Here is a 12,663-nt window from a genome sequence, read left to right as displayed (position 1 = left end):
TGATTTATGTCCGCACTCATGTATGGGTTGTCGTCTGTGAGGCTGCATGTCGAGCCTCACTTTGGATGAGCCGAAGACCATAATCCTCGCTGAATACTGTAATTTACCGCCGTGCAGTCTGACAGCCGGGCAAATTACAGGTCTACCGTGTCTGTATCTCTAACACCTTGGGTGCTCCCCTGCAGTAACATGACTCTGAACATGGCCGACGAACCGCCTGGCCTCTTCCCTCTCGAGGTGATGCCCTTTGGTATGTGGCATGCCCCTGCCACACTTTTATAGACTTGAGATTTTAGATTTCTTTCAAGGCCGTAGTACAGAGCACGACTTGTTAGTTTTAATTGAAGGGTGTTTTAATTCAGTCTTGATTTAACTTGAATAAATGCCGCTGCATTCCTGGCACGTTATTGGCTGGTGTTACCGCAGGGGTAAATTCCTTTTTAAAGTTGTTTTAATTTTTTTTTATACCACACTGCCTCTTGACCCGCATGCCAAGCATGACTTTGCAAGTACCCGATCCCCCAATCGTCTGATCGTTTCCCTGTGAAATCCTTCAAAATGGTTCCAGACCTTCCTGGCAACCGTGTGTTGGTAGCAGATAATGGCTTGTTTGACGGACATGCTTGACTTAGTAGTTCCCAGTGCAGGTGAACGGAAACATGTGCCGATGGGACTAAATGAGGCCACTTAGAGGTCAGCTAGTGTAATGATGAACAGAAACAGGGCAGCGAGTGAAGAAATGTGATATTGTGTGGAGCAGGGAACTCCGAGCACTACAGGGGCTGACCGCCGCTGCGTGTCTTCATAAACAAATTGTTTATTTTAGGTTGACACGCAGGTGTTTTTTAAATAGAACACGTTTTATGTTACTTGGGACCATGAGTCATATTTTAAAGAGTGGTTATTGGCTGTACACGCCCTAGTTTTTCCACGATTACAGAATTTGGGGAATGGACAGTTTGAATGAAGTTCTTGCTAGTTATGTGCTGTTGGTCCTGTTTGATCTGTGTATTTCTGGCTCAACACTCTTGTTATTTCAGTTCTCTTTTGGAATCTCTTCCCATGGATGAAATTTCCAGTCATCTGTGCAGCTGCAAGAAGCTCCATGATATATAGTTCCAGCTCTCTTGGAGAGATATCCGCTCTGGGATAGAGTGAGCGAAGGCACACACATGTGACCAGGTGCACAGCCTCATGACTCAGTCTCTTGTCATCGTCTTAATGAGCTCCTGTCATTCAAAAGTCTGTGTACAGTCTTTTGGTTGTTTAAAAAAAAAAAAAAAAAAAAAAGTCATAATTTCTGGTGTGTTGTGCATGGACGATCACATGATTGATGTTTTATTCTTTGCGCAGGTAGTTTGATGGGTTTATCACAAAGCACAGCCATGCAGAGAGAGAGAGAGATTACATTTATGGTCAAGACATCATCTCTTGTGCACTAAACTAGGAAACACTGAAAGTTTGAAGGCGTTGGAGAGACCAATCTTCTCATATCAGATCAGCCTGTCGCAAAGGAGGTAAAAACCCCTCTTAAAAAATAATCTGACCATATAATAATACTCTGCAGTTGGCATGAATGAACATTGAGCAAAACTCTTCACATAAAGCATTTGAGCAAATGGTAATAAAGCAGGAGTCCCAATATATATCGCCCCGTCATTCAATGCCTGTGCATTGAGCAAACGCGCAGCAGGGTTCGCTATAAATAACACTAGGTGATCGAAGCGATGTGAAAAAGTATCAGTAGTTCCACTGTCATAAGCCACCCCGAGCATCCATCAGCGGTGCAGCCCGACAGAGAACAGAAAGCACTCTCCTCCCTCGCTGTCGTGACTCTTTGGCCTCACCTCTCTCTGTCTCGAGGTGAGAAATACTGCGCCAGCATGCAGCTCATTCTGTCATGTTCCCAATGAAGCCGTGAGGAACGTTAACGTAAAAGTGAAAGTCACTCTAACGGATATATGAAGCCGGCAGTGTTGCATATTCCACACTTGAACGAGGCTGGTTTAAATGTATTCCTGTTTGACCCCCCCACCCATCAACACTGTTCAGTTTCACCACAACAGGTTTGACTGGAAACGCTTTTCACATCCCGTTGGAAATGTAGCAGGAGGCGTGTTGAGGCAGGAGCGTTTTCATGTGCTCTGCCTCTAGCGCAACATGAATAAATTGTTAAAGTGTAATCATTTCAGTGTCTCGCCTGGTGGTCGTTTAGCATGGCAGGAAATATACAGTACACACAGAACGCAGCTGCTAATTTCAACGGTTGCGACGCTTATCTTTGCATATTTGAATAATTTGCAGCTCCTCAGTGCCTGGCTTTGTCTCTTCTCTCTTGTGAGTGAGCCACATTTATCCGAGATAAACTGGAAAGTGTTATCTCCATTCGGCTGTTAGAGTAGAAATGAGAGATAATCAAACGGGGAACAGTATTTTTTCTGGATTAAATAGCAGCAGTTTTGTTTCCAGACCGTTGGAGCTGACTCTCATCCACATACTTGTGTTTAGGAGGTTGGCGCTCTCATGTTTTTTGGAGCCCGGAACGCTGCAGCTGTCGAACAGACGTTTGTCGAGCGCTGGGTTTACTGGAGAGCCCGAGGAGAGAGCAGCACGTCTTGGGTTTCTGTTTTCTTTATGGATCAGATGACCTAAGATGGTGTCTCGTAAAGAACGCGCCTAATCGGAGATGCTGCCGTCTCGAAGAAAGCCCGGTTGATGAGCTCCGACCTCTTGATTTCTCAGCGCACATGCACACACGCTGCCTCGTTTGTCATCTGAAAAATGAATCTCGGAGGCAAACAGTCGCTCTTTTGTACGCGGGGCTCTGTCTCTTGTGACTGGTTTCCAGTTCTGTAACGAGCGGCAGCTGGCTCAGAGGCCTGTACTCGGGAGCTGCATCCCTCACCCCGATGAATGTGTCATTTGTTGCTTGTTTAGCAGTCGCTTTTGTTCAGCTTTTAACCATCGTCTCTCACACACACACATATTAATAGCCTGAACACACACAATACTCAGCTACAGTTTGTATAGCCCACTTGTAAGCGTGCAAAACCTAGACCATCATGGCTGTTGTGTTTTTGGAAAGAAAGGAAGTGGTTCTTGGAAGGCTTTTACACACTTGTAGCCAATGAAAGTTATTGTGTTCTTGTGTAGTACTTGACAGTAGTTCCTTTTACACCACAGTCATCAAATGCAGGTCGGATGACTTTCCCCCTGTGGCTCTTTTAGTGCTTTATCTGCAGGAGTGGGCCGGTAATAATGTCGTGACTTCACCGCGGACATCCAGGCCTTATGAAGTGATGTCTGCTGATGACTTAAGTGGAAATTGTAGGTCATCTTCCAGATACAGCAACTGAAAGATGTCTTTTGTTCATGTGTTCTGACTGGAGGCTCTTGCTTGTTCTATTCTTTTACTTCTTGCCTACAGAAATGAATAATAGTTGTTTTCTTCATGCTGGCTGCAGTCAAACGTCTGTCTCCTCCTCCTCCAGCTTTCCCAGTCACTGTATCTTCATAATTGGTGTGTCAGCGACCGTGGAATGTTGGAGAGACTGTTTATCATGAACTACAGCACAGAAGCATTTCTCTTTTGTTCCCCTGAGAAAATATTCATGATCGAGTAACATCTCAAGGATTGGACTGAAATGCACACACAATGTGTTTCTTAGCCCTTCTGTGAATAGAACAAATCAACATCCAGACAAAATATTAAATGCCACACTTTACTGGAGTGAAAAACCGTTTTTCTTTTTGTTCTTGATTTCCCCCCGTTAATGGCCTCTTCCCCCGCTCTCTCAGCCAGTTGCTTTCCTGTCCTAACTGGAGCAAACCCAGAATGTCCAAAGAAGGACCGGGTCCAGAAGGAGTAGGAGGACCAGTCAGTGACCTCAGAGAGTCACACACTATAGGCAGGGCATCATACCAGGCACCATATGTCTGCCTTTAAACATGAATTGTAAATGCAAATTTGATACGATGCGTCTTTGTCGACTGAGGCACTTGTGATTGTGCATTAGCCTCAGAAGAAGATGCATGTACACCAGCTAGTTTGGCCTTTTAAACTAAACAAAGGAGCATTAAAAGCCTGCCATGAAACAAAGAGAGAGAAATCCTCTGATGATTGCACGATAGGCTGTACAGTGATCTTTAATGCTTGACGTTGGAGCCAGAGGAGTAGCGAGTGCACTGAGACCAGGAATGCACATTCTGAAAAAAGGGGTACCTTCATGTGTTTCTGTATCTTTTCATACAAATCTGAAATATGCCATTGCCAGGCTCATAATGAGCCATCACAGCTCCTCCCACGGCCCGGTCACAATGAGGAATCAGTCAGCTTTTCCGAGCAAAGACTTTGAATATACAAAAGGCTTGCTAATGGTTTTTAGTACTCAAAGGTAGAAGTGCTCGACTGTTCTTACTTATCTATAACTGCTAGGCCTGCTTGCAGTGTCTCTTGTAATGTCCTTGACTTCTCCAGGACGGGAGTGGGAGCTGGTACACGGGGTCATGGAGCCGGAGACAACAGGCTGAAGGGAGGGTGGAAAACATTCACACACACTGAAAACAAAGGCAGGCTGAAAGTGGGCTGGGGCTATTGAGTTTGTGTAATGATTGAGCAATTATATGGTATAATGTTGGAGAATGATTCTTTACAGCTTCATTAATTTAGAATGTTTGCGCAGCTTCTCCCCTTGTCATACATTAGATTACATTTATCGACACAAGCTTTTATTTTATTGTTGTTATATTTCTCTCAGGTTTTGTTCCAGTTTAGTTTTGTAGAGCTAAACTTGTACGTCTATATCATCCATATTACAATAAAGTAATGAACTTACTCCCTACCTGTCTGGGGTTGCAACTTTGCCACTAAACATTTTATGGTAAGTAATTTGTGCCCATAATAAAATCTGAGAACCAAAATCATCTCCTTCCTGGTTCTTATTTTCTGACATGTATCACAGGATTTAATACACAGTCAGTATCTGAGGTGTCATTGCCTTTAATTGAATCTGCTTTATCCCAGTTTGAAACATAACAAAGGCCTCAAGGACAAAGTAAAAGAAGATTTTTGTGAGGGCGTGCTTATCTTAAACAAACTCTGAGGCGGAGGATAAAGAAACCCCACCGCTCCTTCTGTTTACCAGGGTCTGTTGTCCAAACTGTCGGTTCCTGCTTGGGAACGCTCGTTGAACTCGTCGGGTCTGTTATCTGGCTTCCAGCTGTGGTTTGCATCGGCTCTATGTGGAGTAGCATTTCACAGTCTTTTCTACACATACAATAGCAGTCGGATGAAGAGAGCACTGCCTCAGGCTTGGTGACCAGAGTCAGATTCATATTATATCCGGGGAACAGTTGTTACATAATCAACACAGTGAGCCATTAAAGATTAAAGTGCAGGTGCTCAATTTGACAGATTCTTTTTAACAAAATCTTTTGGCAGTAGTTTCCTGTCAGTATGTGAAATATTGAGATGCAATAATGAGATTTACTTGCCTTACTTTGAAAAGGTTAATGTAAATACGTCCATGTTCTGCCCAGCAAAGTGCACCTTTTTAGGGTAAAAATGCAACTGCTTTTCCCACAGTAGGAGGCCTGTTAGTCATTGTGAAATACAGTATGTCAATAACACTGACGGAGCCTCTGGTGACATTTTTTTCCTGTCCCACTAACCCCGAGAACCATGGGAACTGTAAATATATGTACGCAAAAATGCTCTCAATGCCCTCTGGCTGCTGGCTGCACGGATCATGAGCAGATTGTTTTAACATGGAGGAAACTTCACTTTATGCCCATTAGCCAAGGCCATTAAGGAGCCATTTCTTCCTGTCTCAGAGAGGAATTTCCATTAAAGATCACTCATTAACACCCACTGTGATAATTTCTTAAGGTCTGAGCTGGGAGCATGTAGAACGATAATGAGTGAGGCACTGGAGAGATGTTTTACAGACCACTGATGTGCTCCAGGCATGAAAATGTCTCCAATGCTCCCCTCCATTTCGATTATTGTACATGTTCAGCCCCTGCCACAGACTTGCTCCTGCTGATTAAGTGCTGATAACCTCAAAAGTCAATGAACGAGTTAGATCATCAATCACCCCAAGATAAGTGTTGAAAGAACAGTTTTTTGTAGTCAGTTACTATTTTATGCAATATTTGAGTCACCAGTCTTGGCGCTAAGACTGGTACTTTCCCTTAAAGTTTGTCTTTCGATCAGGAACAATACATTTGATTGTTGCCGTACAAGGATAAACAACAGCACTGGTATATTTTAGTATTATGTAGTCATTATTTCAGTCATCTTTTTACTGAAATTATTGCTGTTTTCTTTCTCACCCAGGCACACACATTATTACAGACGAAATTGCCTCTGCATCAGACACAATTTAGTGCACTAATATCCATGATTTTTGTTCCTTAGTTCTTTAAGGACTTAACTGATCGTGGACTCCTGCTGATCATGTCTGCTTCCAGCAGCCAGAGGGGTTATGCACTCAATTCCTCTGAAAGGTTTTTCTTTGACAACATGGCTTTACTGTTAATAATCCTATGCCATAGGGAATTAAGGGTAGGCTTAACCTAATTATCCAAAGGTGAAAGATCAGTGGATAAATACTGGGTATGATCTCAAGGTCAGAAATAATATAATGACTCAAGCGGCACTGTGGGGAAAGTAACACTACTAGTCAACTTTGATCTCCACTGTCGATGCCACTAAATCATTTCAAATACTGTCCACAAAGTGTCTTTTTAAATCCTCTAGATCACCCTGACATATTATCTATTTATTATCAGACCCAGCTAATGTCCATTTCTTCTCTTACAGGATTCCGCAAAATCAGCCTCGATGATCTGCGCAAGGCCTACATCGTCAAGGATGTGCAACAGTACATCCTCCACAGGCTGGACCAGGAGGAGGCCCTGAGGCAGCACCTGACCAAGGAGACAGCCGAGATGCTCAACCAACTCCACATCAAGAGCAGTGGCTGCTTCCTCTACCTGGAGCGTGTGCTGGATGGCGTGGTGGAGAACTTTATCATGCTTCGCGAGATCCGTGACATCCCTGGCACCCTCAATGGCCTCTACCTGTGGCTCTGCCAGAGACTATTTGTCAGAAAACAGTTTGCCAAAGTCCAGCCAATCCTTAATGTCATCCTGGCAACGTGCAGGACGCTTACGGTCAAGGAACTGTACCATGCAGTCTGGACCAAAAACATGACACTGACTATGGAAGAGTTTCAGAAAAAGATGGACATTCTCTCCAAGTTGTTGGTCGATGGCCTTGGGAGTACTAAAATCCTATTTCACTACAGTTTTGCAGAGTGGCTACTAGATGTCAAGCATTGCACCCAGAAGTACTTGTGCAATGCAGCAGAGGGACATAGGATGTTGGCGATGAGTTTTACTTGCCGGGCAAAGCAGCTCAAACCACTCGAAGTGCAGGAATTTGCACTGCACCTTGTCAGTTCCAATCTGCAGATTGAGCCATTTAATCTGGCTCTTTGGATGGTTTGGAATGGAACTCCTGCTAAAGACTCTCTGACCACCTCCATACCAAGAGAACAGGAGGTCCTGCAACTTCTGGTCAAAGCTGGAGCTCATGTAAACAATGAGGACGACCACGCGTCGTGTATTGTACAACAGGCCCTGGAAAGAGAGGACTCAATAAGGACATTGCTAGACAACGGGGCATCTGTGAACCAGTGTGACTCCAGTGGGAGAACTCTGCTGGCCAATGCTGCATACAGTGGAAACCTTGACGTGGTCAACTTGCTCATATCTAGAGGGGCAAACATGGAGCTAGAAGACAACCATGGACAAACGGCACTTACTCTTGCTGCAAGGCAGGGCCACACCAAAGTGGTCAACTGCTTAATTGGTTGTGAGGCCAACATAAACCACACAGATCATGATGGATGGACATCCCTGCGCTCAGCAGCTTGGGGTGGACATTCAGAGGTAGTATCTGCTCTGCTCTATGCCGGTGCCAAAGTGGACTGTGCTGATGCTGATGGTAGAACTGCCCTGAGAGCTGCTGCTTGGGGAGGTCATGAAGACATCGTGTTGAACCTCCTTCAGCATGGGGCTGAGGTCAACAAGGCAGACAATGAAGGAAGAACAGCGCTCATCGCCGCAGCATACATGGGACACAGAGAGATCGTTGAGCACCTCTTGGACCACGGGGCCGAAGTTAATCATGAAGATGTGGATGGAAGGACTGCCCTCTCAGTCGCTGCTCTCTGTGTCCCTGCAAGTAAAGGCCATGCTTCTGTCGTGAGCCTTCTGATTGAAAGGGGAGCAGAGGTGGACCACTGTGATAAAGACTGCATGACTCCTCTCCTTGTGGCTGGCTATGAAGGACATGTCGATGTAGTTGATCTGCTTTTGGAAGGCGGGGCTGACGTGGATCACACGGACAACAATGGTCGCACGCCTCTTCTTGCTGCTGCATCAATGGGCCATGCCTCTGTTGTCAACACACTACTCTTTTGGGGGGCTGCTGTTGATAGCATCGACAGTGAGGGAAGGACTGTGCTGAGCATTGCATCTGCTCAGGGTAACGTAGAGGTGGTCAGAACTCTGCTGGACAGAGGTCTGGACGAGAACCACAGGGACGATGCAGGCTGGACCCCGCTACACATGGCTTCTTTTGAGGGCCACCGCCAAGTGTGCGACGCCCTTATCGAGCAAGGTGCTCGTTGTACAGAGGTTGATAATGATGGGAGAATACCGCTGATATTGTCTGCACAAGAAGGACATTATGACTGTGTGCAAATTCTTCTGGAAAACAAGTCGTGCATTGACGAGAGGGGATATGATGGGAGGAATTCTCTCAGGGTGGCTGCACTGGAAGGCCACAGGGACATTGTTGAGCTGCTGCTGAGCCACGGTGCTGATATAGATTGCAAAGACGCAGACGGACGCCCAACACTCTACATATTGGCACTTGAAAATCAGCTGGCCATGGCAGAGTATTTTCTTGAAAACGGAGCGAATGTGGAAGCTTGTGACACCGAGGGCAGAACTGCCCTCCACGTGTCCTGCTGGCAAGGGCATGTTGAAATGGTGAGGCTGCTGATTAACTATCATGCTGATGTGAATGCCTGTGACAATGAGAAGCGATCTGCCCTCCAGTCTGCTGCGTGGCAAGGCCACACGAAAGTTGTGCAGTTTCTGATAGAGAACGGCACTCATGTGGATCATACGTGTAACCAGGGAGCAACAGCACTAGGCATAGCTGCACAAGAGGGTCACATCGATGTTGTGCAAATACTTCTTGAAAACGGTGCTGACCCCAACCACGCTGATCAGTTTGGACGCACAGCAATGCGAGTGGCTGCAAAAGGTGGCCATTCAATGATCATAAAGCTTCTGGAAAAGTATGGGGGTACAACTTTAAATGGCTGCAATCCCTCCCCAGTACACACCATGGAAGGGAAAAACCCATTGACTGTGACTGGTAAAATGCAGTCCCTCACCATTAAATCCAGTAGCTCTGGCAGCACCGGTGCAGGAGATATGCAGTCGTCTGGACGTGGTCTACCCAACGGACCCGTCCATGCTTTCAGTTCACCGTCAGAATCTCCTAATTCAACAGTTGACAGACAGAAGTCCTCCCTTTCAAATAATTCCCTCAAGAGTTCAAAGAACTCCTCCTTGAGAACCACATCATCCACAGCCACAGCCCAGACTGTGCCCATCGACAGCTTCCACGGACTGACATTCACAGAACAAATCCAGCAGCACTCATTGCCTCGCAGCCGGAGCAGACAGTCTATTGTGTCCCCCTCCTCCACGACCAAGTCTATCAGTCAGCAGCCATCATCTCCATCCAATGACTTTGACTGGACTCTGTTAAAATCTGGTCTCAAGTCATCAAAGGGAAGTAAGACCGGAAATGGGACATCAAATAGTAAAGGAGCTCTGGGAGACAAGAAGAAAGTCAAGAACAGTGGATCAACCCACGGTCAAGTTCTGGAGTACGAGATGACACAGTTTGACAAGAGGATTGCTCTCAACAAATCAGTAGCGAACATTTCAGTGAAGGATCCCCATTGCAAGATTGTGATTGGTGGTTCAATTCGGCAGGAAATGGGGCAAAGCCAAGAGCAATTCTTCATCCAGCAGCAGAGCCTTGCTGAGAAGAAGAGGAATGGCATCATGACCAACCCCAACTATCATCTACAGGGTAATCAGGTTTTCCTGAGTAGGGTATCAGTTCCTCGGACTGGACAGAACAGAGGCCACCAGGATGTGCTAGAGAACTATCCCATAGGGGAAACAGAGCTAAGCCTTAAACAAGCCCTCAAACTGCAGATTGAAGGATCAGACCCTGGGTTTAACTACAAAAAGGAGACTCCATTATAGCTGGTAAGAGATGCGTTTCAAAACACTCCTCCAGTGTGTGCTCTTGTTGAAATGCATCAAGCATTTGTCTGAAAGTTGAAATTAAGGTCAGGGTGACGGCACGTTAACTTACAGTGGCTAATAACTGACTGCGCTCAACACAAATGTCATTAGTTGGATTTAGTCAGACTTGCATGAAGAATGTCTCAATCTGGATGAGTAGACTGTTTTTTCCTCCCAAACAAAACATTAACCCAAAGTATTCCTGTTTCAGATGTCTTGAATGCTATTCGTCGTGCAGACAGTGGAGGGAATGTGCCAAAGCAACTGATTTCATCTGCATACAAATGACTAGATTTCATCAGTGGGAGACCTCAAAATCATACCTAGGGACGATTGTTGATTGCTGCCTAAGGCTTATGTGAACTGATACATCGATGTGCCTACATCTGTTACAGCCTCCTTCATGTATTCATGCAAACTATCATTTTAATTTAATGTTATGCTATTTAATAAACGGTGTATGCACTTTTAAAAGAGTAAAATGACAGACATGCATTTGTTCTATTCACTTTGTATCCCATCCATGTTTCAGTCATTGTTTGAGAGAAACATACCAATGCCTTTTTTATTATTTTATATTATGTTTGTTCTGTCTACTTCTTCACACTGACAGCAATGTACCACTGAGTACATTGTCACAAGACCAGAGGACATAACAGTAACTGACGGTATGAATTCAAGCGCATTGATAGTCTGCCTTTCTAGAGACCCCAAATAATCTGTGTTAACCTTGGATCAATGTGCTCAGCCTATGTTGTGTGTAACATGTTAATAGCTATGGCAATTTACTTCACGAGTATATACAAGCATATTTATTTTTGGAAAAAGCCACTGTTGCTGCATTTTCTGTTGCATTACGCTCTACCATGGTGCTGTGTTCAGAAGTTGCCTGCAGTTATTTTGGACTTCCAATTTTGTTGGTTTTGTGCATTTGTGTATTATAAATATCCAAGAAAGAGGGAGGTTCATTGAAAATGTAAAAAAAAGTTCATTTTGTCCCTATGGGATTTCTCAGTTGCTTGTGTTATTATTTTGTGTGTTCATAAAAACTATTTAAATAACCCATTGTGTACCGTCAGCAAAAGTTTGGTGCTAAATGTAGCAATTTCAAGTCTAAGCAGTAATTTTAAAAAAAATGCATCTGTCCGCAGAGTTACATGTATAACCTCCTGCAATGCAAGAAACAAAACCCAAGCTTTGTTTCCTTCTGGTCATGTGGTTCATTACCAGTGATTCCTGCTGGGTTTTTCAGTGGCATGGCACAATACGGCTCATAGCTGTGAATGATGTTTGAAATGCAGAGTTGTGAAGCCAAAGTTGAAACATGACTCTGTCCCACCTCCTCCCTGTGAGAAGCTGACTATCGGCTCAACAGGACTTAACCCCGCGGGAGACGGAGGGGAGGAGGTGCTCGACTGTGACGCTGAGGGAACTGAAACATCTGTTTCTCATGAGCTGTGTGGAGTTGTGTTAGCGTTGCAGGCTGTCATATTTTTGCAGGCTTTTCATATTGTCAACAGTGAGCTATTTTTTGCCGAGAACTGGGATCGGGGGGAGTAGAAACCTATCGCATGCACAAACACTTCTAAGCCCCAGTGAAAGCTCTCAGCTCTTCAGTGCAACAATAGCTCAAACGTATGCCGTGAAGGGTCAACAGAAGGATCCACGGCAGGATCGGGTCTAGGAACAGTGTTGGGAAACATACTGTACAGTCTTATTGAGCAGTTATCTCGTTTGCTTGACTGTGTTTTGTCTCATCTTTGATTCGACTGTCAGTGATTGGATTGTAAATAGCTTAACATGTACATTCAACTTTCATTTTAAAATAATTCCTGTATTATATGAAGTGGAATTTTCTGATGTATATTAAAGTGCTTAATAAACATATTTGCTTTACTGCTGAAAAATCTTTTGCTAATTTATTCAACAAAATACACAGGACTGAGGAATGCAATAAGTTGATGTTACGGCGCTGTAAAGCATTCTCAGGAGGACACAAATGAATGTCTGGTATCTGACGTTATGCTGGAGGCCATTTCTCAGTGTCCTTCCTACTCAAAGTGCCAAACATTCTGAAATTCAAGGCCGACTTATTGATTTGTCTGGAACAGGAGAGCTTGTGTTAGCACTGATATGCCATTGCACTTAGAAGAGGTCTGCACTTTTTGAAGATGGATAATAAAAAGCACAGCAAACGTGTGTTATTGAGCAGAGGAATGCCTCTACCAGACTAATTATTTCCTCATCCATTCCTAT

The 12,663-nt window shown here is 44.6% G+C and overlaps 1 protein-coding gene across 1 annotated transcript in view; it reads left to right on the top strand.

Annotated features, from left to right (window-relative positions):
* The window catches only part of ankrd50 (ankyrin repeat domain 50), a 31,399-nt gene extending 19,116 nt beyond the window's left edge, over positions 1-12,283 (top strand). The window contains exons 3-4 of the mRNA XM_076105236.1: positions 6,824-10,368; positions 10,619-12,283. Coding sequence (XP_075961351.1) covers positions 6,824-10,365 — 3,542 coding nt within the window. The 3' untranslated portion in view covers positions 10,366-10,368; positions 10,619-12,283. The remainder of the gene's footprint in view (positions 1-6,823; positions 10,369-10,618) is intronic.
* Positions 12,284-12,663: the final 380 nt, after the last annotated feature.

Source organism: Anarhichas minor, unplaced genomic scaffold (genome assembly GCF_050575085.1).
Source record: "Anarhichas minor isolate MPS153535 unplaced genomic scaffold, ASM5057508v1 ptg000031l, whole genome shotgun sequence".
Classification (NCBI taxonomy): domain Eukaryota; kingdom Metazoa; phylum Chordata; class Actinopteri; order Perciformes; family Anarhichadidae; genus Anarhichas; species Anarhichas minor.
The sequence above is the reverse complement of the archived record's forward strand: the minus strand, read 5'-3'. Positions and strand labels throughout refer to the sequence as shown.